The sequence below is a fragment of the Channa argus genome, chromosome 7 (genome assembly GCF_033026475.1).
Source record: "Channa argus isolate prfri chromosome 7, Channa argus male v1.0, whole genome shotgun sequence".
Taxonomy (NCBI): domain Eukaryota; kingdom Metazoa; phylum Chordata; class Actinopteri; order Anabantiformes; family Channidae; genus Channa; species Channa argus.
Genome location: NC_090203.1, coordinates 17,531,411 through 17,558,078, shown reverse-complemented (window position 1 = coordinate 17,558,078; position 26,668 = coordinate 17,531,411). Strand labels below are relative to the sequence as shown.

General features: G+C 38.7%; 1 protein-coding gene across 5 annotated transcripts in view; it reads right to left on the bottom strand.

The window, feature by feature from the left end:
* Positions 1–25,262, bottom strand: part of triob (trio Rho guanine nucleotide exchange factor b) — an 86,802-nt gene extending 61,540 nt beyond the window's left edge. For 2 of the 5 annotated variants that reach the window (XM_067510337.1, XM_067510338.1), the window contains exons 1-2: positions 24,979–25,255; positions 16,523–16,576 (exon numbers count right to left, since the gene is read on the bottom strand). In XM_067510337.1, coding sequence (XP_067366438.1) covers positions 16,523–16,576; positions 24,979–25,048 — 124 coding nt within the window. In that variant the 5' untranslated portion in view covers positions 25,049–25,255. Of the gene's footprint in view, positions 1–3,055; positions 3,187–16,522; positions 16,577–24,978 lie in introns of those variants that run through there. The other 3 variants (XR_010914837.1, XM_067510333.1, XM_067510334.1) reach the window with 3 other exon arrangements.
* Positions 25,263–26,668: the final 1,406 nt, after the last annotated feature.

Genomic DNA, 26,668 nt, shown 5'->3' with positions numbered 1-26,668 from the left:
CGGACAAAACCTTAGGGGTAAAAGTGTGAAACAACAATACCTTCACCTAAATCTACCCTACAGATTAAGAGGTCACTCAAAGTACAACTCCTTATACACAGCAGAGCAGCGAACAGAAAGCTCTGTAAATCCTGTCCACACCATTCAGTACAACAAAACTCACGCACTAAATATAACTTGCATTTGTGTGCACAGTGTGTGACCAGCTAAGTGGCAATGCTAAAATAAACAATGGTCAGCAGTCTTCTGCATGCTCGCAAGTGTACATGTGAAGGCCATTTCACTGAGCTGTTTATGAGCCCAAAATAAAAACAGTTTCAATGCTGTATAATCAACTACTGTGCTATCATGAGACTGCAGTGCTCCACACACGCCTGACATTATAGTGTGTACAGTATGTGTGTAAAGGCGCACACAACCTTGGAGACAGCAGAGACATGAGTGCACGCTGCACAAGTAAATAAAACACATGCACCGTCTGTGTTGTGTTTGTTAGTTGTTTCATTTGTAGTCATGTTGTTGTAACAAAGCTTGCCCGAATACAAGTAAGTACTGTATGTGTTCTTATTACGGTGCTAAAGCGGTTTCTCCATTCCTTTCACACCTCACTGAGTCTAAATTACAACCTGAGCTCTGTGTTTTATTTACAAATCTATTCTTTTTTCTTGGTTTCTCTCTCATTTGACATCCTCCTACTCTCTTTCTCCCTGTCTCTATTCTCACCCTCGTCTGTTGACTCAAATGACTTCTCACATTGTTAGTGCTCCCCTGCGCTTGACTATTGTCAGCCCTCTGTGTCACTTGCCATTACTTAATGCTGTCTGTTTTTATTGATTTCTTTCCCGCTACGAACTGCATCATGGCTGAATCTGACAATTTGATTTAGAGCTGGACAAACAATTAACGCTTTTGACGGGCACCACGATTTTCTGGCAGTATCAGTATCAGAACAAGTGTAACAGTCTCTGTTTTCCTGTTATTATCAATTGGCTGCAACTCTAATTTGTTTTTATGCGTTTTATTTAGCATTTACTCTGAAGGATTGTCATAATAATTCATCCTTGCTGTAGAGGAATTGGACAGTTTGAAGGGTCTCCAACCATGAGAGAAAAAGTATGGACATGTTGTTGTGGTTTTCTGTATAAGAACAAAAGCTTCACCTGATCGATAGCACAGTCATCATGGCTTCACATTTTGTCAAAGGTCTGAGTACTGAACTGAACCAGGGGCATTATAAATCCTCCCACAGCTCCCCTTGTTGTGATCTAATTCTACAGTGCTCTCCTCATGACAAATAGCACTCTTTCTCCTAATCACCTCAGAGCAGTCATCTCCTCAGACATCTGCATTCATTACCTCCCCAGGAACCATATCTTGGTTATTGAGCAAGAGGGGATGAAAAAGAACACTTCCATTTTTATTGAGAGTGATGGCCATTATATCTTCCAGCTGATCAGAATATTTCATGGGGCCAAAGCCAAGTTGATGTTATGGGGTGTAATTTACCTGCTGGGCATTTTCAGGTCCCACATGTGCTTTAGGCTTGGGCCAGCTGTCCTGGTTGACCTGTTCAAGCACCTGGCACTAATCCACCAAGACTATCAGGGAGTGGCTGTGATGACTTACACACTTCATACAGGGTGAGTGAAACACTGTACACACAGGGCTTACAGTAACCCATATGCAATTGTTTCTGCTTTAATTTTACTTCCCATCTCAACCAAAACAGTTTTGTGTCAATGCACAGAGCAGAATGACCCATTTAACCAAACTACTGTAAAACAGGACAGCATAAGTATAATAGATTTTGGTCAAATGGATTAAAAAAGACAACAGTGCAGACCAACGAACATGCACTGGTCATTGCTGGCGCCTTTTCCTTTTTAAGAGATCACCTCAACTCTCACAGGTGTAAGCCTCATACTTGCAGAAAAAAAACTCCCTGTATGTGATAGCTTTCAAGGAAATCTAAAGATTTTAGCAATTATGAACTTAGTATGAAGAAAGAAAAAAAGTAAAGTAAAAAAAAAATTTAACCTGCTTAACACTTAACCTGCTGCTTAACACAAAAAATGCCACAAAGTTAATATTACAAATCGGCCTCAATGACAAAGGACCCTAATGAAGCATAACAGCAGTATTGGGCCTATTTACTGCATAGCTTTCGGTTTGGGTTTTCTCTATATCGTGAGCTGTTCCTGTTAGCAGCTATTATCAGTCTGCTACTTCTGTCCAGGAAAAAACACAAACATTTGCAAACAGTTAGCCTATTACTCAATCCCCCTGGCTCTTGTTAGACAGAGGCCATAGACATAGTTATGTTATGACTGCAGTCCCAAGTTTGTTAAAGTGATAGAACCTACTGATTAAATGAAAAATACACTATAAATAAATGACTTGTTGATTTATAGTTTATTTTACCTAAATAAGCCAGAATCTATCACTATTTCACAGACTCTTTTCAAAAGAGCATGAGAAGGGTCCTTACAGTCATAACTTAGTATTATGCAAAACCGACACATTACATCATTAATCTTCATTGTTCTGTACACACACACACACACACACACACACACACACCACCGAATACACTAAGATACTACTATAACTTGCCTAAATCAAACACAATAACAATTTTACAATATAGTGTATTAAAAATTGTTGTATGAAATTAATTTTTGAGCTACAATTACAGATACAGGTGCAAAGTGATGACCCTATCATTATATTTTCATCTGCACAGATTTATGTCAAGGTTGCAGAAGATTGCAGAACAATGCAAAACATAAATAACATCCAAGATATCACAAACTAAATATTGTAGGGGTTTAATGAGATTCTTAATGATGAATCTAATTACCTGCAACAATTTCTAAAAGATAATGCATTTAAATCTTTGAATGTACCTTATATATGTAGTAAAATCCTACTTTCTGACTGTAGACATTAGAGCTGTTCACTTGCGATAACCCCACCTCATCTAACCTACTGTTAATAATTAAAATAAACAGGATTCTGGAGAAAAACCACACAGTTATGATAGAGGATACTCTACCTGAGAGTCTGATCAAGGTTTTTCCAGCCTGGGCGTACTGCCAGCTGTGATTATCCAGCACTGCCATAGTAATCCAAAACCAGCAATTAACAGTCCCAATCAGCCAAGGCCTACACTACACTACATTGAAGATTAGAGTGGTTATCACGCTAACAGTTCTAGCTTTGTAATGGTACCATTGTTGTACTGCATGTGGTGGGAAGGCAACTGAACAACAGCTTTGCCATGTCCAGTACTGGGCAACGCCCTGCTACCCCTGGGTTGCAGATCACCAAAGGCGCTGCCAGCTCCTTTTCTTCCCCTTCAGCAATTGGCTTTTCTTTGCCATGTCCCCCATGTCACTAACCCCTCCCCAAAGCAAGATTTAGTAACAAGTCCTGATTTGCATTAAACAGTTTCTCCCCTCCCTGTGTGCCTGGTGAGCTATACTCACAGGGAGAAAAGTTTAGCCAGCCAAACAGTTGTCGCTGCTCGACTTGTAGGAAAAATTGCTTTTAATGATGATTGGTTTTAAACTTCTCACTGACAAATACTGCGACCCCATTGGCTGCCCTGAATATTTGCACTGGGCCACCTAACGACCTTAGTGTAAAGCTTTTACATTTTATTCTTTATCTTGATATCAATAAACCAAAAAAAAAAAATAAAAAACAGAACACAAGCATATTAATATGTGCATAAATTAAATGAGACCAAATGATCTACGTGTTCATTGTTTATAAATATATTTGAGTGAAATACTCATGCAGATCCACTTTCGTAAAACAGTTTCTTGATTGGGAGCCAAAATCAATTCAAAAGAGACTTAAAACAAAGAGCTCATTCATTGTTTAGTTCAAGAGAAAAAAGAAAATAACTTCTTTGTCATATCTGTAAGGCAAAAGGTAAAGGGTGATTACCATTAGTATTTTATGAAGAAAGCTTTGATGGGCTCTAAAAATTGATTTCATAGTTTTTAGAGCTTAAGAATTCATAAGATGTCATGGTCCAGCAAGTAAGACTTGATACGTGATCAACACATAAGCACCCAAGCTGCTGCAAACACATTGTGTTGATACAAAGCTGTTTAAATAACTTACAGGTTGCTGCACATACATTACATGAAGGCATTTTGACCCAAATCCAGTCACAAAAGTCTGGTTCTAAGGAGTTCAAACCTTTAAGAACCACCGTACATTTTACCACTCTCATTTTAATCAACTATTCCATTTGAAGGGCCACGCACCAACGTTGTTACCTGTCTGAAACGGTTCTGTAGTCAGTCGACCTTTCCTGTCCCTGAGAAAAGCCCATGTAGTGAAATAGAAAACAGTGGTCAGGCCAGAAATGTGACAAAGGAGCCTCCAAAAGCAAAAATCCCATTGGTTATATTGTTATGTTGTAAAAAAATGTTGATTACAGAGACTGAGGTGTCAAAAGAGTTCATTAGAGGTTTAAGAAAGTGGATCAAACATTTGAACACACAATAGCTTCTTGATGGTGTTCATTTCTCGTCTTAGTGCGCTGGAGTTGACAGCTTTCTGTTTTCTCTATGAGTTGAAAGTCCTGCTCTCTGTGTATTCAAGTGTCCCTGGACTGAGCCTGGTGGAATAAATAACAGAGGGATTGTCACCTCTCAGATAGAAACGTGGGGTGGTGAAGGGGTTGGCAGTAAGAAGGATACACATAGGGGGAGGGATGCAGATACAGCTAAATGACTGGGTTTTTAGAGCTGGATATAACCGGTGCATGACCTTGTACTCCATACTTTAACTTTTTATGATAATACTTTACTATAAGAACTTAATTAACAGAAAACAATTTCACCAAGTGGACAATACTATTCTTGTCACTAAAACACTCACTGCAGAAAAGTGTGACACACACTGCCCCTCTGTTGCTGCATGTAACACTGTTACAGTAGCAGAAAGAGAGAATGAGAAAGACAGTAGACCAGCCATGAGAGAGCTACAGTAGTGAATGTGAGAGGGATCGACACCATAAAAAAGAATAAAACCCCTTTTCAGCACTGAGCATCCATGTGCATCTGTCTGCTTGTAAGCCCACAACTGTGTGTAGTAGAAACTCACTGGGCAGCCAGCTGAGTCGCATCAACACATCAATGAAGTAGAGAGGAGGGCGCTTTGTACGGCTCAGGGAACACCATTTATCAGCTTCCTCTAACCAAACTGTGCTCTGATTGTCCTGACACACAACAAACCCAAGCCAATAAACCACAACAGACCAAATAACACTTGACAGGCAGGGTGCAGACACAGGGAGAAAAGAGGCTTCTGTGGTCCATCGTATTGCTAACTGCCTCAGAAGAGGACAGAGGATGAAGGAGTGTGGGGGAGAAAGAGAATGTGCTTGAAACAAACACCACGTTAGCAGTTCTCTATTTAATTCAGGCCATTGTTGCCAAAAGCAGATATGATATAAGATAGTTTGGGTGGTGTGGGGGTGGGGATGGAGTGAGGATAAGATATGTTTCCATCCACCTGTTAATTAATTAATAAATCCCTAAAAGCTTAGTGGCTGATAAAGATCACACAAGATACATGTTTGACAAGAAGTAACCACTCATTAAATGTCTTATGTAGAAAATCATTCAAATGTAATCTTGTCACACCAAGTGCTTTATTAGTTTAAAAAGGTAGAGCTGAAGGAGAAATGCACTGATTTTGCTTTGCCTGAATTTCTCAAATTCACTAAAAAGCTCTGTAATACTAGGAACTCTTATCAGAGACACGGATAGCAAGCGTACAGTAAAAATGCACAAATAATGTTGAATGAACGCAGCACAAAATGAAATACAGCATCCAGGAAGTGTGATCCTATGTGGGACAAAACATTAAAGATCATTTCGTCTTTACACAGCAGAACTGTCAGGTCAGCCAAACCATGAGCTTACAGCGGCATTAACAGAGAAACAGATGTGCACTGATAATAGGATCACGTACTCAATTTTACAAAACTCAAGTTAATGAAAATCTAAATTAGCATGTGAATATTATAAAAAGCATTCATTAACTAAGCTGTGCTGAAGCTGGAATCTGAATATTATATATGTATGTTTATTTATATGCTTATTATTTTACAATAAAAAGATAATAATCTATGTGAATGACAGTAAAACACTGGAATGGATACAAGTGATGCTTAACACACATGATGTGTGTGTATGTTTACATGCACCTGCAGGGCTTCCAGCTTCCTGAAAGCAAGATACTGTAGTTCCTGTTTACAAGCTCAGCAGCCAGAGCCACTTCCCATAGGAAGACACATAAAACACACATACAGTCTGTGCAAAGTGGTTCTATTAAATATGACTGTGTGTAGATGTGAATTTGTGAGGTGCTGGGGTAAAGTTGAATCACTCTCTCTTCTCCAGTCATCCTCCACTCCCCTTAGTGCACTTTGCCCTTTTCCTCTCTTCATCAACTCTGTTATCCTCCTGCCTCCATCCATCTCATTCTCTACTGATCTGCTCTTTGCTTTCACTCCTGAAACACTCCTCTCTCCTCCCTTTCTAATCCTACTTTCCCTCTACTCTCTCTGCTTGCCTCCCTGTAACCCTGTTCCGTTGTGAATAGATTTTCACTAGACTTGTCCTCAACAAAGACCAATCTCCTGTTGAGTACACACACAGCAGACAGGGAAATACAGGCTATGGGTCCAATGCCTCTTCCCAAACCAGTAGGCAGCAAGTGGATCATCCACTATTATCACAGCCCTGAAAACAACTGGCTTAAGTAAACAGGGAGCAACAGGACTATCTGATGGAATATCTAACTTATATCCATGCGTATTTGTGCACAAACACTCTGACAGACGGCCAGTGGTCACAAAGGGAGCAGAGAGGTTGCTTCCTGTTGCATGTGACAGTGAAGCCATGCTTGTTCTAATGGAATGCCTAATGTAATACATTAATTTCCATGAGCATAAAATTGTATTTTCCTAGTTCAAGCTAAAGTATATGAGCTTACTAGTGGGAGTGTGTTTGCAAGTTGCCATCTGATTTACAGCAGTTTTGACAAAGGAAAATACATTACACCAAATTAGTCTGTTTAGCAGTTCCAAATCTAATGCCACGTAGTTATTTTCATATTTGTTCAGACTCCTGAGTGTCTCAGTTTCTAACCACCCTGAAAGAGAAAAGAGGGGTTGAGGACTGAGAGAGAGACAAGGAATTACATAAAGGTGAGAAAAATGAATAGTAAGGAAAGGCAGAGAGAAAAAACAGACACATAAGTCCAGACTGGTTTGTCTGTTCCCAGTTACGATGCTTTCCTCAAGCCATTTAATTGTAGGTCTTTTTATGACACTGGGGCCTCAAGTTGAAGCAAACAACACAGAACCACATCTGAATCCAGACTCCACCCTGACTGCATGCAGATGCCATAAGTAGTCACGTTACATTTAGTCTTTATCTCAGTACTTTCTGTGTGAAACACCCCAAATCATGACACCTACTGTAAATGAAAGGCAGAGAGAAACATCCATATATATTAACTCTCCTGTACTTTTTGGTTTCACACAGTAGGGGTCACTGCATACTCTTATGAGTCAAGTGGTTGTTCAAGGCAAAAAAAAACAAACAAACAAAAAAACCCCATACTGATTAAGAAAAAACAATCAGTATTGTCATATCTGTGACATCATCTTAAACTTTCCTCTTAAAATGATGACAGACATCAGTTCAGAAAAACACCCACAAATGTAATAATGTCCACATATTACACATGCACTACATAAAAACAGGTAAATTTATGAGGAGTTTTAGTTTCTGACATTTCTGAATTCAGCTGCAGTGATGACTTTCTGGACACAAGAAACACTTCTGTTATTTTCATTCATGAACGAAGTCCTGTCGGCATGGGCGCCTCATTAATCTCTCTCATCTTACTTGCATCAACACTTGAGAAAAGAAAATTAAAGATAAACAGCATTTGATTTGTGTATAGCTGACAAGTATTATCTGTGTATCTTCTCTGACAATTCGTCATTTTAAAGGTGGAGTTACAACCCTATCCCTCCCCCAGATATTAAGCATGTTAGCAAAGCAGTAGGAATCTAATAAAGGAAGAATCCCAACATTCCTGACCTTAATATTGCCATCATCCGGCTGCACATAAATACATATTGATAGGCTGCCCAAATGCTCATGGGTCACTACACTGCCTTTTATAGCCAAGAGGCTCATCTCTCACAACACAAACAAATGGTAAAGAGAGAGTGGAAAATGGCTTATTGTCTCATTTAATCACTCTCAGGACCCAGCATGTGGTTCTTGTGTTGGAAAGTTAGAATAACAAACACTTTGTGCCATGCATATCTCAAAACAGTGCTGGCAATTACATGGGATAATCTAATAAACATAAAAAGCCTTACAGAATGTAGGCGCATCATCAAGTACAAACCGCTTCCCATGGTGGGTATAACTACACATGACCAACAAATGTAATAGTTTCCACTAAAAAGCGAGCGTAACTATCGACAGACCCAAACATTTTCTTTCTGGAACCTCATTTTCCTTCTTGTTTCTTCGTGCCCTCAAAATTTATCAGCTTCAAAGTAATGGTAGTAACAGGCATTTTTCAGCTGCATATTTTGCTTGTTTCCTGGCCGCAGCTGATCACAGTACACCAGCTATAAACGTAGAGACTGAGCCAAAGTGAACGTCATGCAAATCCCCGTCAGCGCCAACACTCAAATTAACCCCTAACTTACCGACCGAGGACAAAATGAACAAACCAATAACTCACTCAATCTCAGGGGAAAGTAAGTAAAGTAAGTGTAAGTAAGGTTTTAAAGTGCTGAAAACAATGGTGAAAGGTTGAGTCTTTGCAGTATTAAAATACTTCAACTACTCCTTATACAGAATAAACCCTTATTTTAATTCTATAATTTAATTAATTTAAATAATTTAAATCAGAAGTTATTTAATTTCCTCCAAGTACACCTACTGCATAGTAGGAGAAATAAATGAGCCAAAGGAAGTGTTGAATTTACATATTATATTTCCAAACTCCTATTTACTTTGGTTTCAATTTTTAAATCACAAACCAGTTACAGAATGTATTACAGAAATAACATCTATAAGATTACAGATGTAATATAATGGAATGATTGGAACTCTTTAATTAACCTTAACCAATTTTATGGGAAATGCCCATAAATTCCCATAAAATTGGTTAAGGTTAATTGAAGAGATAATTGAATGCCATTGAAATGCCTCTCAATCTGTTTATGATTTTGTATTTTTTAGGATTGTATTTCTTGAAGACCAAAGTGAATTTGAGAATGATAATATCTATATGGTTACAAACACATATATCAGTGCACACCATGTAAACAGAAACCTTTACAGGAAAAGTGCGACCATATGACTCACATACATTCATTAGCTGGCAGACCAAAAATAGAGGTGTGAGGTGGAGAAGAGACTCTAAGTATAGAGATTAGAGGAACGAACATTACCATTGGACAATACATATTTTAATAATGTGACGTAAGCAGCATCATTCACACAATGATATACCTCCAAATCATTATTATCTACTCTATGTGTTTGAGAACCCACAGAAAATATAACAGAAATATGCATAATATTGGGCACGCTGGGTCAAATTACACTGTTTGTTGATTTCTAAACAGAAAGGAAGTCAAGTAAAACAACAGTTATTTTAATTGTATACTGACTCGTAATAGGGCAAATAGCACCTTGGCCACCGCTACTGGTCCTGGATTATCTTTTACAGGACTATGTAACTCAAGAATCACGTCCCAGAGACCTCTCACCAGAACAGCTTTACAGCACCAAGTCAAACACACTACAACAGGTCAGAGTCTTTGGATATCAATCAAAAGTAGCTGTTATGGCTCAACCTGACATAGGGGAGGATGACAAAAAGAGACAGGACAGGAGTAAATATCAGAGCAGACTTTTACCTGTTCATGAGAAATAAAATGATGCCAAATGCCAATCTAGTACTTTTCAAGTAACGTCTAGTAACGTTTCAAAGTAATTTCGCTTCACAACTATTGTTAAATTAGCATCATACTTACAAGGCCCAGTCGACAGGATCTGGATGGACATGTCTTCAGCTGCTCCCTTTGCAATCAAACCATTCAACGCCCCAATATGTCACGCAACTTGATAACACAGGAGTGTTTCCATCCAAAGGATAAGAGAAGGTATAATCTATCCTGCTAAGAAAAATGCTGGCAGATTTCAAGAATCCCAGCATTTACTCACTGCGTTCTTCTCCCTCATCAACACCACTTCAAGTAAACACATTCATTAGGTGTCATCTTTTGTCAATGATATTCATTCCTACATTTCTTCACTCTCTACTCATAGAACAGTATTATTTATGAAATTAGTCATAAAAAGGGGGGCAAACTGCATTTTTCCCCTTCACAGGAAAATGTTTTTAATTTAATCCTATGACGTCACTAAAGCAGTCATATTGCCACAGTGCTACTATGAACCAAATATATATAGCATTCTCGCATGAAAATGAGCGAAATCCTTACTGTATTTTCACAGATATGACAAGCCTATGACACAACCTGACATCATGTGGTTGTTAAATAAATAAAGGAAAAGCATTCTAGTATAACTCCTTTTGCATAAATTAGCATTCACCCTGCAGCAGCATAACATTAAAAAATGCAAGTACATCCGTCGAAGAGGATTGAGAGAACATTATGAGGATAGCATCCTTTATATGCATTGAGTCAAGGAGCGACCTGCACGCACACACACACACACACACACACACACACCCCCCACCCCACCCTTCATGCTTAGTCCTGCCCATATTCTAAATCTCTAGTGCACCATTGGCTGTTGCACAAGGAAGAGGTTGATTGCAATTGGACAGATGATGGAGCGGAACCTTGATTTTGTATGCTTCATTGCGCTCCAGGAAAAGACCAGGGTCAGTGGGAGAGAGCGGGAGAGTGAGAGAGGACAAAGATGATGATGATGATGAGGGAAAGGAGATTGATATGAAGGTTAGAGGGGGATGGGAGGAATGCAAAAGAGGTGTGAAGAGGGAGAGAGATAACAAGGAGAGGACATAGAGAAGGGGGAAGAGAGGGAAGGTAGTGGTGGAAATGAGAAAATAAAAGTGCTTATCTATATGTTGTCCAAGAGATTATTCTATTATGAGATAAATAAAGAGGCCTTCAAAATAAAAAGAACACAGTAAACTGACTTATTCATTTATTTTTTGTGGGTCTTTGTATGTGGAGGGCAGGGTTTATTCTGCATGGTAATGTGGAAAATGTGGATGAACTGGAGTTGAGGAACTTATGTTGGTTAGTGCAAACACAGCGCTGAAGGTATAGGTCTGTGCATGTGTGTATTATTCTGTCTGCTTAGGGTCTCATTTCTGAAGGTTTGTTTCATAATCATTCGTGATTTCTGTCTCACACTTGCTCACACGAACACATTACACAAGATTTTGGATGAGCACTGATCATGACAGAAACTCAGAACAGTGATGATGCGTAAATTTCAGGAGCAACAATTAAAGCCTATGAAATGATTGGCCATATAAATAATAAAATGCCAGGTATTTCCATTCCAATTACTTTCATTATTTTATTTCTTTTTAAATAACAAGTAGGTAACTGATGCCTCTATGATTGTGATGGTACACTAAATAAGTTTCATCTTTTTCCTTTATTGTTGGTCTTATTTTCTTTTAATATTAGTATTTCCTCATTGACTACTGTAGTAGATTCTTTCCATTGCATCATTATTTCAATGAAAGACAATGCAGGATGAATAGTGAACTTTGAATTGTTTGCCGAAACATATTAAAAGCAACAGTAATAATCTTAGATACGTATTTTTATTTAAAAAAAAAAATCCAGATTATGGCAGTTTTTGAAACAGTTAATAATGGCGAATAATTACAGTAACATACAAAGGCAAATATTCCGTGATGTAAAAACCACCCACTCTACAATTATTTAAGTAGATTAATCAATTAACACATTTTTATCAGAAAGTTTGCAGATTATTTTCTAAGGCCGTCTTGGTATTTGCTGTCACTGAAAATATCTCTTAGCCAAACAAATATCATTATGTTGATAGTCTGTGACGGGAGGATGCAAGCTGTGCTCTTTCTAAAACCAGCACAGCCAGTGTTCTACAACATGATCCAATTAAGGCCGGCTGCACAAACGCACACATACTTACACACAATAAAGGGTAGAAAGCACACACTGAGGTCAGGATGTGCACAGTCAGATGCACATCTGAATAAACTGCATGCACAGAGAAACATAAAGGTCCACACGACCATGACACAAACACACTCAGCCCTAGAGTGTGGCTTGTCTCAGTGTCAGACACCACAGGTGGTGTGACTCGCTTCTTGTCTTTCATCCCCTTTGTATGTGCATGTGAAAGAGTTTACTAAAAGAGTTTTTCCCAGTAAGTAAGTAAATGTTTCCAAAGTTTAAGCTGTCATGGAGAGTCTTTTTGACACTTTAAAGCTAATAACTTAATGATCAAATAGGAAACACAAAAAAGGTAACACTAAAGCCTGTTACATACCGACAACCCAGTGGAGGCATTGCAACCTCTGGCTTTTGAAGTTTGAAGGTTTCCCTGCCATGCTAAACCTTAATCAAGCCATAACTTGTCCCATTAAATGACCTGGTATCAACCTCAGACTACTCTGCAAACTCCTTTTTTCCCACAATGCTGCAGTACAAACTTCCCTAAATGGTGATCACACACTCTTTTTGTGGCCACTAGATGGATGGTCAGTGCCTCTGCATAATGCATGCCCCCATGAAAATTATGATTGGTTCTTGTCCGTGCAATTCTTGTAATGTTATTCGTGCCAAGTTTAAATAAAGTTCAGCCAAGTTTTTGATTAAGCCATGATATTAAACACACCACCTGTAGAGATAAGGACTTGAAACCAATATTTTTGTCAGCTATTTACAACTTTTGGCTTTTTCTACTCTGCCTGTTTTTTAGGATTACTGTATGAGCTTTTCATTTTTTTACTTCTCTGCATACAGTAGTTTGTATTTGATTACTAATTACAAATAAAACATAAATTAAAAAATCATAATATAACTACTTAATTTTGTGAAATATAAGCAGACAAAGAGAGAAATAAGTTAATAAGCAAATGAAAAAAAGAGGGAACAAGAGAGAAAATATGGAAATACTGTGAGTAAACAAAACTACTCAAACACACACACACACATCAAACCACATATACAAACAAATACATACTATAGTTTAGAAGAGAGTTTTGTCTCCCAACCAGGGCCTCTGCAGGGGAGAATAAATAAAAAAAAAATCTAATGAACTCCAGATAAAACCACTTCCTCTGCTTCTCAGAAGTGTGTGTGTGTGTGTGTGTATGTGTGTGTGTGTGTGTGTGTGTGTGTGTGTGTGTGTGTGTGTGTGTGTGTGTGTGTATGAATGAGTGATCAGTGCACATGGTTAGCATTCAAAGCCAATTCAATAGGAACCACACAGTGAGCTCAGAGATGAGAGATTGACTTCATTGCTGAATTAAACTGAACAGAAACATATGGAGGAAAGGAGAGGAGGAGAAGAAATAATCAGATATCCTATTTGTTTGTGCTTTTATCAATTTCTACTTGTCTCATTTCCCAATTTTTTTCTCTCATCCACATTCAGATATTTGTGTCTGATTGCAGTTTTTTTTTTCAGCCAGCAAGACAAGGACATTGTTGCATTTAATTCCCCAGACTATGCATGTTAAACATTATTAGTGTAAGAAGAGGTAACAGGCAGGCAGATTATTTTGGACTGAGAGCTAGAGCTTATCTGGGGAGAAGTCCAACTATTTACACTAAGTCTGCTTAGTCTGTAAATTCATATGCATGGCAACAGTGTTTTTGGGACACTTGGAGATTTACTTGTTAAGTGTCTTTTTCAAAATATATCCACACTGTAATTTCTTTTTAACCTTCCCCTCTAAAAGCAATTTTACCAATGTGAACTGCTTCAGTTTATTATGATTAATACGCGTTGCATTTTAATGCATTGTTCTAATAAACCACTGCATAATTGTGATAAAAACCAAACAGTAAGAAATGAAAGATAACAAATGTCAACCAAAAGTGTTGCATGGGAAGTGCCTTTGGTTAGACTCAGGGCAAATCCAGGACCCTGTGTGGAACTATTGGACATGGGCAGCACAGATGAGTGATGACAGATCAGACAGAAGAGACAGGCTGATGTTAGTAGAAAGGTTGGGACTGGGCAGAGTCTTGGGATATTACAGACATCACTCAGCACTAAAGGGAGGTCTATGGGTTACCAGGGTTACCAGTGCTGTGCGTGAGCTCCAATTGTATTTTAACCTAACACAAATCTACATCATTAGTTTAGGTCCACTTCCATAATGATCTTATTTTCTGTAGAAATATGGAATGCTGGGAAAGCTGTCTAGTATTTTAGCAGTTTAGCTCAAATATTTGATTAGGGGTTCATCGCTGGTGTGCTGCCCAGCCTATATTTGTATGCAAGTTATTATAGAAACCACAATAGTGCCTTATGAGTCAAGTTTGATGACTTTACCTCCCATCATCCATTATTGTCAATACAAGGAGACATTGTTATAATGCTATTGTTAAACTTTGAGATCTCACCTACACCTACACATTGCTAAACCTTTTAAATAGCCAATGTTTCTTGAAGTGCATTGGCCAAACAAGCCAAGTTTAGAATAAAAAACAGGAAATACCGATTTGAGGTTGTGTTAAATCCTTTGAAAGGGAGGAACAAAGAATCTAAAAGTGGCACATCTCATGTAAGCAACCAAAATTTAAAACAATAGAGATGAGTATTTGAACTATGCCTTTGCAGGAAAAACAGCATACACTGTCGGAATGTGACAAACAAAAATCATAAACACTTTCCCACTCAAGGAATTCCATTAACCTGAAAATCCGTACATTTATTTGAATATTTGGTCAATGTTACACAGATGCAATAATACAGACACACACTGAGATGAAACGGCACATACAGGTCCTGCATTCACACATACATGAGGACAAATTTTGATGAATGTCAATGTTTAAAATGTGACTTAGACCTAAAAAGTACTTAAACATGTTTTTGTTAATCATTGTTCTGAGAGGATGCTGCCCACTGCCATATTACAGTGCAAAAGTGTGCTTCAGGCAATTTGCTAAATCGACACTTAATAAAACAGCAAGTACATTTTGCTCACAGTAATTGAAAATGAGCAGTGAACAATCAGCCACAAATGATCAGTACAACCTGATTACCTCTAATTTACTGTCAGCAGCTCATGAATTTCTGCTTGATTCCAAGAAAATTTACAAACACATCGCTGCAGCTCTTTTTTGAGAGTCAGCCACAGGGATGCAGTTCAAGGGTTTCTGGGCAAAAGGCCTGTGCACAGGATTTGCCTGGCATGTCCCAATCATTTCCCATTAACAGCTATTCAGATTCTGGCAAGTGGGAACAAGGCTGTCAACTGAAAACAGTTTTGTCAAGTGTTCATCCCTGGATGACCTAGTTGGAAAACATCAGGTTAAAGCTGTATCAAACATGTGGCTCAAAGAGCTAAATAAAACACAATCTACTGGTATTTGGTGTCTCATCCACTGGTGGCACTGTCGTTTTCTATACCCTAATTCTGTCAAACTCACAACATGCTACTGAATGTCAGCTTTCTTTGCTCTCGTCACACCAAGTCTTTCGATTTAAACCAGCCTATTTTTATGGAAAATCTCCAAACAAGTACAATACATTTTAGTCCAAGAGAGATTAAACTGTATAATCCAGAGCTGGGGAACCAGACCCACATTCAATTAAGATAATCTACAGTATGTGCAAAACCTAATATGGGCAAAATAACAACCTACTTTATACAAAACTACTTGTTCTGCAGAGAGTGACTTGGTATGTTTTTAGTAGGCTATACTGTATATTTAGGAGGGTATTATGTGAACTCATAAGTTCATGGTTGGTAGATGATGCCACAGAGGAATATGAATATGATAGGATTGAAGAAAGTAGAGCTTTGATGGATCATAACATTATATTTAACATGCACAAGGTACATGGTGCTTTTGATGTTTCAGCTCTGTCTCATCTCTAAATACACAGACACACACACACACACACACACACACACACACACACAGGATATTAGTTACACACAAACACAGCATCTTATCAGTAGGAGTGTTTAGAAGGTCAGCTCTTGCTGCAGCAGTAGTTGCCGAAAATAAAGACGCTGCGGATAGAGCTCTGAAGTTACAATTTACAACTGGAATTCTATGCAATATTTAACAAATAACATACAGTGTAAGCCTTTTTGTAATCAGTGATGTGGCAAGATATAAAGATAAAAGAGCAATAAATAGATTGTGTGCATATTTCTTGCTATGTACAGAAAAGATGGTATTGTATTGGAACTCAACCAGCACACCTACCTGAGGTTTGACCTGGGCCATCCAATTTGGATTCACATTTTGGAAGAGAGCAATCTAAAAAGAAAGAGACAGACAGATGAAAAATTAGAAAAAGGAAGTTTAAGACATGCCTGTCAAGTGAGGGAGTTTTACAGTTGGAGGAGGTCTTTGAACAAAGTATCTGGATAGTCCTACCCTGAGATTAAACACCATTACACATGCTGCAACCAGATGCAAATGCACACACGCACACACACCCGCTACATGCGCTCTCACATGCATATGTAAATTGAAGACTCAACATCTTAGGTCAAAATGAGTTATAGATTGAAACTATTGATCCCTCTGTGCATGTTCTTTCTCTTCCTTACCTCATGCTCTCTCACAAACGTAATCCCTCAGACACACATACTAACTCTCGCAACAGCTTATAAGCAATTTAATCATATAACAATACTGAGACACACAGTAGATATCTGTACGAAAGCTAAAGCACATGAGATGTTAAGAATATTAAGCTAAACTTGTGAAAAAGTAGAGTGGTGTCTGGTGCTTGGTATTTTAGGCGTGTAAAATTAAGAGTGCGGACAGAACTGGGTCTTTCAGCCGTAGTGAAACCTGTGCTGCCTGCATCACACTTGATTTAGGATTGATTAATTACCAGTCACCGATTCATAATAGACATTGTGCTAATTCACGCATTGACCACTTATTTAAGGCTGGATTAATTAGGCAAGAATGCCTGTCTGCTCTTGTTGGTCTTGAAATAAGTAAACTTTTACAACTTAATAACATCAGTAGTCCTGGAAATAGTTATTATAACCTGAATCTGAACACACACTTAATTCTTTAATTTGGGTGGTGTGTTATTTTGGGTTTCTTTCTGGGTCACTCATCAGAAGGGCACTATGGTGGCACAAGATTAGACAGAGGCGAGGCATGGAATGAGGGATGGGGCAGTTCAGCCCTTCACTTCTCCTGGCTGCCTTTCTAACCGAAACAGCCTGGCATATGCTGCTGCCTATTGAGGATTATAGAAAGCACCTGTTCACAGGCCGTATGTTTCATTAAGTTTCATTTTCATTTCAGTTTGTCAGGATATTTAAATAGCACATGTAAAAACAATACTTGTCAACTAAAGTGCTTGACAGACAGATGAAATGATCATCTAATCTAACAGAATTTACCGATTCAGCATTTACTTTGTAAAGTATTTTTGTTTAAATATGTGGAAGAAGTTACTATCAGAAGTTTAGGGATTGTTTAGATACAGTTACTTTATACCGTCTGGAGAAATTATGGTCAACATATGCTGCCAAGCAGGGATTTAGTGGCGACATGGCCAGATGGACAGGAGGGGGTCAGTGATGGAGGGAAGCCAAAAGTAAGTGTGCACTAGACAGGATTAAAGAAAGAAACTAACAGTCAAAGACAAGTGATAGACATTTTACTTTGGTCACTATCCAACTGACATCTACCTTGAGAGGAAAATGTCATCTGATTTCTATTATAAAAACATGCTCCAGACAACGTAGGAAATGTTTCTAAATGGAAAACCAATGAAGGATGTTAAAATGTAGATGAAGAAGAAAAAAATAAGGCTCTGTTTTTCCAAAGTGACATATAGTTATATGCATATCACATTTACAGTATTTAAATGTGAAATATGATTTTTTTTTCTTTGCAAACATTCATAATTTCAATGAAATCAAGCTTTCTATGTGTGAATAGAACAGCAAAAAAAACACATCACTGAACATGGCGGTGTTTCTTATAAAACAGTACCAATTTAAGAGCAAAGATGTTAAGTTTGATCCTCAACCTATTTTATCCAACGTCAAAGAGGCCAAGTGGCAGTTTAGCCTTCCTAAGCCAGAGGAGCACTGGGCTAGCACTGTTCACGCGACAGGGATCAGAGACTGCTGCTGTCTTCAAAGCAAGAGGGAATGTTACAGTGTGTGTGTGTGTGTGTGTGTGTGTGTGTGCGCGCGTGTGCGAGAAAGAGCGAGAAAGAGAGAATACACAGTTCCTGTTGGACAGACTGTGCACAGCTGTTGACGGAAGACAAGCAGTCTCAGGCAGCACACAAGCTCACACATGTATGCAAACACATACTGTAGACTGTGCCTTGATTTTACCAAAGCTGAGTCCTTTTTTTTGTTACTGACTGAAGGTGCAGCTGAAGTATAAATGTTTAAGTGCACATGATCTTCAAACTTCAAAAAAAAGGCCTGAGTGTGAAACAACTGCACAAATGAATAAGAAGCATGATAACGATTTTTGTGCACTCCACATGTGAAGAAGAACCCAATATCTCAGAAAAGTCAAGGAGGGCATGGCCTTAAGAGTGTATAACTGCTTTTCAAAGTAGTATTCTTTAAAAAAAAAAAGAAAAAAAGGAGGCATAAAACATTGTGGGGGGCTTGCCACTTCAAATTCCAGATCCAGATGCCTTCTTGGTTTAAGCTGTATGGAAAATAAGAGAAGGACCTTGAAAATGGGGAGGTTTGAAGCTGCAGAGGCATAAATGGAGAGAAGCAAAACGTTAAGAAAGTAAAAATTAGAAATTTACTATAGAAATAATCCAGAAAATTAATGTCTATATGAGAATCTCCAACAACGCTAAAAACGTGTCCAAATAAGGAAAGTTAAAATTGCTGTAGCCTCGGGTTTCATTTACAGAAAAATACCTTTAGTCCACAAACCAACATAATACTGTAAATGCTTTAAATATTTGGGATAATGGTAAACTCTCTAAATCTAGAATTAATGCTGATCACCTTATATTTTTTGAGCTCCTTCTATTAGCATTATTGTGACGTAGCTGTTTGTTAGCCTGTAAGTAAAATTTGATAACCTATGTGTGGATGTGTTGTTTACCAAAGGTGCAAGAGAATCGTGTATTGTGTTGGAAACCACAATCAGAATATCACATATTACAAACAAGATCATTATTGGAATATATAGCAACCAAGAGCAGAGGCAAGGTAATGATGGAAAGCTGTGTGGGAGAGAAGTGGAGAAGGCAATGAAAGGAATGACAAAGGATAGAACAAGTGGGAGTCCACAGTTGACTGATAGAAGATTCTCTCTTATCAGATGTGGGATTTGCAGGACATACACAGACTAGCACGGATTCTATTTTTATGAACCAAAATTCCCCTATGCCACCATCACATGTTCATTCACGCCATCCCTCAATACTGCTCTGTCCGATGTGGGTGGGATGCAGTGATTTACACCTCTGTGCCTGTGCATTCATCATCATTCATCATGTGTACACATATATATGGGGTTATAAGGTTCTCCCAGGGGTTACACTTAGCACCCTACATATGCATAAACAACTGATTCTATGATGGCTGGAAATGTTTAAACAATCTACTGTAGTTTGAGGTTATAGATAAGGGTCCCACATCATTTTATGTTTATCATTTTACATTATGAGTAAGAAAGGTCTCATATAGCATATAGTAAAGAATGCAGGTAGCACAGATCAAGGCAAACACTGAAGCAGTACGGGCATCACTCTGCGTATTTGTCACTTCAACGCCTTCAACAATAGCTCCTGAATGATCTCACAGCCTTTGTTTTTGCTTAGGCTCATGTATGTCTCAGATATTTGTAGATCATTTGAGCTCAAACTATCTAGGATATGAATACCTGCATATGTATCTCTGTCTAGATAAAATAAGAAGAAAACAAAGGTCTAGTCCTTTTCTGTATGTCTCCAAATTGACCCCTGGCGTAAATGTACATGACATTTTACAACAATCAATAATTTGGCGAGATGGAGCGGGGTTACATGTCCATAAAGCCTCTTACAACTCTCCCGAAAAGGTCGAGAGTCTCTGATGAGATCGATCAGCATGGTCTGGGCGTAAAACAGGTAATTGCCTCACTGCACCCCCTTCTTGATAGTCTTCTCTCCATAAAACATTCTAATACACACTAAGATAGGAACAGGCTATAACAGGCATCCCAACATTTGGCCCTTATTGGTAACCTAGAGGCTTTTTATAAATGTAAAATATGAGAAAACTGTCTCTGCCTGCTCACATACAATACACTGATCTAGGAATGCTCAATATTGTAATTCTGCTAACTGCTTAATATAGACAGTTTCTATAGACAGAAATCTGTCATATATGCATGACTTTTACTGTCATTGTTACTCCTGTTTATTGGCACACACACAGATATAGATAGATAGATGTCCTCGTCATTATCATCTCCTTGTATTTAAGGTAAAATAGCCAACGGTGCATGCAGGCCAAGGCCATTTAGCAGTGCAGCCTATGCCAATCTCAGCTTATAGTCTTAAACTCTGACCAACTGCCAATTAGGCCGCCCTGGATGTGACCATAAGGTTTCAGCCTCATGGAGGGCAGAGTAGCCCACATTTTGCATGGTGTGCTCCACCCAATCCTCAGCTCTGTAATTTGATGAGTGAAAGCTTGTTTGTCCCTTTAAGTCCTCTCTCTTTTGGATCAGTTTCGCTTCTCTTTATCTTATATTGTCATTTACTCTTCGGACCATAAATCACCATTTTTGTCGAACTCAGTTTTTTTTTTATGCATCTGTCTTTGTTTTTGCATTTATGCCTCTTTCTATCATTACTATTTACCATAAATGACACACTCTCGAATGCATACTGCATGTCCACTGAAGAGCTCCTACTTATCTACATGATTATATAAGATTTCACTTGACTATGCAAGATAAGATTGGGTAATTATGCTTTCATCGACTGTGACTGTGCTAGAAGAAAATTAAAAATCACTGCTTAGTGATTTGGCTCTCATTACAGCCTGCACTGGCACAGGTCACTGGGTTCATGTTGGACTCAGAGGGAAATGGCTCACTGCACTGTCAATACATACATTGCCATTTCTGATGTGATGACTTGTTTTTTCCCTCAGTGCAATATGCATTAAATAACAAGCTGTTAAATAATATGCAAAAAAAGTTACAACAAGAATTACTGATATTTTGTTTCACATTTTCAGGCCAACTTCAAAATCAAAGTTGAAAGGGAGTTCCAACATGTCCATGTAATACAATTGTTTCATAATTATTCTCTACATAATGACATCGATTAAGCAGAAGTAATCATTCACTCAGTTATTCCTTTGGCATTAAAAAAATCTATTATTTAACAGCACAGACTGCAAAGAAACCCATGCATGTATAGATAAAAGCTTTTTACAAAGAAAAACATTGATTTTTGCAAATAGCATAAGCCCAAACTCCATAAGTATTACAACTGATAATTACTGTCTTATGATCAGTGTGGATATAACTGGGGATACGGCTCTTATGAAGTTGTTTTGACAGTTATTTCATCGTACCCAGAATACAGCACATCCGGTTGCTTTTATATTAATTGAGTTTCACTGTGTGGGTCTGTACAATAATGCTATTTGAACAGGCACAGTAACATCATTACATGTCACTCAAGAGACTTTTTAAAAAAATAATAAATTTTAAAAATACACTGTAGTGCACGTTATTTTTGGGTTTGGCAATGTGACTTAGGACTTCAATATATCTAACAGGGGGTCATGTATAGATGTAGTGTATTATATAGGTGTCACCAGCAGCCACATACTTTTAGTTCATGTGAAGCTAATGGTTCTAGTATACTTACAGATATGATATGGCATACACTACCTACGTTATTCTAAGTTATACTACATATAAAAATACTGTGAAACATAAATAATGTTAAGTGGCCAATATTTCAGAAATTCTATATAACCATATGAGGCAGTTAAGTTTATACAATAAGAAACAACAAATAAGTAAACAACTAAATACAGTGAAAAAAAGGGTTATTGAATTTCCATGCTTTAAAAGTGTATGTATATACATACACATATACTGCATATAAACATAAACATATGTCTGTGTATATGTGTGTGTGTGTGAGTGCATATATATATATATACACACACACACACACACACACACACACACCTGAGAGGTTGGAAAAGTTCTCCCTGAAAGACATTTTAAAAAATATATATTGAATATTTTTTAATTTTTGACCAGTTGCAAACATTTTGAGATGAGACTGTAAATCATGGCATGAGCAACCTGGGAGAGTGACTCAGCGACTGAGCTGTGATCCACAGCAACAGTGTGGGACTCAGAGATGGAGCTCCATCTGCTCGCTGAAAATAATCGAGCCGAGAGGAACATGAAGTATTTTCAAGGGCCGATAATAAAATCGTCCTTTTAGGTGAAGATAGTCAAAACTAGTGCAGGATTGAAAGGTACAACTTTGAAAGGTGTGGTGCTTTGATGGAAATGTCAGTTTAATTGATTACCAAAACAATCAAGTTTGATAATCCTGCCAGTCACTAAGTTTGACTTTTCCTAATCCAACCTCCAAGCAAGATGCTCAGTGCTGCTCAGTCGTTTCAGGTCTGTTTAGTAGAAGAATCTCCCACAGTCCATCTTTCACTGAATAACTGGGGAACCAATGGCATCCAGAGCCCCAGAACAGCCAAACACACTCACACATACACAGAGTCACTGAAATAAAGTATTTGAGATCAACTGATGGGCAGCTGCGTGCCAAGATGTCTACATGCAGCAAGCTGGCAGCAATTAGGATGCCTGCTGTAGAAGCTACGGGGCACAGGATGGACATTACAACTGGTCTTGCATTTCAGAAACACTGTGATACACGATATACATGTAGGAAAGAAATCTAATTAATAGCACATAACAAAGAATTAATTAATTCTGTATGGAATCTCTTTTTCATATTTCCAAGTCCATTCTGTGTGCCAACAGTGACACAAAATATAAAACATTAATTAAACTAAACAAGATTACTGAGATTTTTTTTTAAATTAACTCTAATCTTAAACAGCTACATGCAGCTACATCATTCACTCAGAAATAAGTGCTATTCTCCTGAAAACTCTTTTCCCATATTTTCTCTACATAATAGTCTTTTATAAAAGTTTCCTGAGGCCATAAACTATTTATGTCTCCATCATGAATACTGTATGAACTGCATTTGCCGCTATATAAACATCCAAGCAGTCCAAGATCACCGTGAGCCAACTTTCCAACCTGATAAAACACAGCTATAGGAAAATACATTGGCAGGCGTCCAACCAACCGTAAGAGAGACCGTAGCATTTGAATACAATCCATTTTGACAACATTCCTACCATCTGACTGGCAGTGGCAATTTGCAGAAGAAAGATGTGGTTTGCAGACTGTTTATAGAAGTATGGAGTATATGTGAGAGTATGCACATGTACACACGTGCCTGCTGCTTTTAATGATTGATATGCATTAGATAGGTGGGCCTGCTGTGTCTGTTGTGTCTCTGTGTGTTCCTGCTTGTGGCCAATATGTGGACATGGTGAATAGCAGACCCCAAGGCACCAGGTGTCACTGAGAAAAACAGCTGAGAAACACACAGCTGCTTCTTCTGGTAAATATATGAGGTGGTCCCACTCTAATCTGGATTATCTTTCCCACTTTGCACTTTCACTTTGAGATGTACCTATGAAAAGTTGTAATGGCTGCAGCAGATTGGGTTAAAGAGGATACTTTGTAGTTATAGGGGCTTGATTATGGGTTAATATAAACACCAGCAAGGTGTTTATATATCTACAACATCAACACTTAATGAAAAAAAGCTCAGATCAAAAACTCTAAGGTTGGCTACTAATGGTACGGATCATTTCCATTAGAGTGACAATGTTGAAGCGCTCTAAAATTAAATCCTGCGTCTGCGACTCTAGGTCAGATATTGCGTCTTGATGATCAAAACTGCCTCTATGTCATACTGATATCCTGCACCAATGCTGCCCCATAGGCCATATAAGTGGTGTTTACGTTTGGATGCAGTGTGATAAGGTGGGCATGTCCTTATTTGTTATGATGATGCCATCATATCTGACAGGCCCGGTGCATAAAGTGCAATCTATTGACAATTTTGTGTCCATGGCCTAGCATCTAACCGTGTATCAGACCTTGGCAATAAAAAAAAACTGATGCACAGTCTCACGTTGGTTTGCAAGATTCTATCTGTACGCGTCTGAAAACAGAAAAAATGTTCGACCCACGTTTACAGGATTTGTAAAGGTAACAACAGCTAGTAACGTCGAATTTACTCGCACAGCCCGGAGACGGTGTGGTCCACACCTTGCAGCCCGCTTGGTCCAACCTAAAATGGGGTCAGTGCCTAATTATCAAGCATATATTCCAGGAGGCGTTCGAGGTGTTGTCATCAAAGGCTGCGGAATGTCAAGTCAGGGGACTAAAATGTGGTAAATTACAAGCTGTGCGCATCTCTCCACATCTGACGCACGACTACTGAAATCTCGCCCCAGAAACCCGTCAGTGGTTTCAGACGTTTTTGTCAACAATGCAGTAGACCACCAGTGATTACAGCGACATTTCTACTGTAGCTCTCCTACAGGCAGACTCGCCCCTTCCCGACTTACCGGATTTGAAAAACGCCGCTATGTCTGCCGCGTCCTTCGCAGCCTCATCTAGTCCCTCTCCTGCGCTCATAGCTGTGATCGCCTCTATGGGGTTTATTGTTGCAGCAATTATTTATCAGCAAAAGCAGATCCTAATGCCTTTCATTGAAGAAAATCCGGTCATACAATCTGTGCTCCCTTCAATAAGCGACAGACCTCCTCCTCCATTTTGGCCCAGAAGGGAAAATCCTGAGCGACCGATCGGCGGCGCTCCCGAGTTGGGACGTGAGGAGGAGGAAGGGGGTAATGTTAAGGAGAAGGCGGAGGTAAAAGAGGAGGGGAGGAAGGTGAGGTTGGAGGGCTATTCCGTTTCGAGGGATGGGTGGGGGTGGGATATCCTGGGATTCCGTTTCGGGGGGTTTTGGTGCATTGTGCGCCACCCAAATTTAGTGTGCGCCACAACACATCAGCATCCACCAGCCTCACTCACTGCGGTACCTAAACGAGCTACATGGGACTCATTGCTTAGTAACCTAAACCAGATGTTGTAAGAGATGTCATAAAGACAAACATTGTGTATGTCCCTGTTTTGTTATCCTCAAAGATTTGGGTCTAATAGTTTAGTATTTCACATTTTAGTATAAGACCCTACTTTTAGAATTTTTGCAAACACGAGTTTAATGTTCCCATGAAGCCACTGAGCCAATAGTGTTGGATTTTTTAGTTTCGCTATGATCAAATGTATATTTATTGCAAATATAATTTAATGCAAATATATTTTGCCAGGAATGACTAAATGTGTTTTTAGCAAATAAGCTAAAGAAGAGGAAAACTGATTATGCGAGTCCCTCTTCATCTCCTAGTGATGAAGATGATGTCAAAATATGAGGTCATTTGCCCCACAAATCTAACCCAGTTCTCCCTGACAGCTGCACTCCGTTGAACTGCTGCTACCATCTAGAGGTTGCCTTCGCCCATTGCTTCAGGAATTAATGCAACTGTGCGCATACCCACAAGCTTCTCAATCCTGGATTTCAAAGTCCCCTGCGCTGCTTGTTTTCAAGTCAACTCAGTTTTATTTATACAGCACTTTAACACAACTGACACAGCTGACCAAAGTGCTGTACATAGCCAGTCAAATAATACCACAAACACTTCAAAACTAAACAAGCAAATAAACAAACACATACAAATAACAATAAAATCGACCAATAAAAGAATAGAACAGGAACAGAGACTCATGCTGGGTTTAAAGCATGGGAATAAAAACGGGTTTTCACATGAGTTTTAAAAATGGACAATGAAGGGGGGCTGCCTAGTGTGCACAGGTAGGGGATTCCATTACTCAGCTTACCTGAGGGACCTAGAAGGTTCAAAGGGAATAAAAAAAGGGGGGGGGGGAGGGGGGGTTAAATACTTAAAAACAAATAAAAGGATCTTTAAGTGAACTCTAAAATGCAGGGGCAGCCAGTGGAGCGATGCCAGAATAGGAGTTATGTACTCCCTCTTGTGCGCGCCAACCAGGAGACCAGCAGCGTTCTGATCCAATTGGAGACGTGCAAGGGACAACTGGCAAACCCCAAAATAGAGTCCTTACAGTAATCCAGCCAAGATGTAATAAACGCATGGATTACTTTTTTTAAAAAGCTGCCGTGTGAGAAAGGGCTCTACTTTTGCCAGCTGCCTACGGTGGAAAAAAATAGACTTCAAA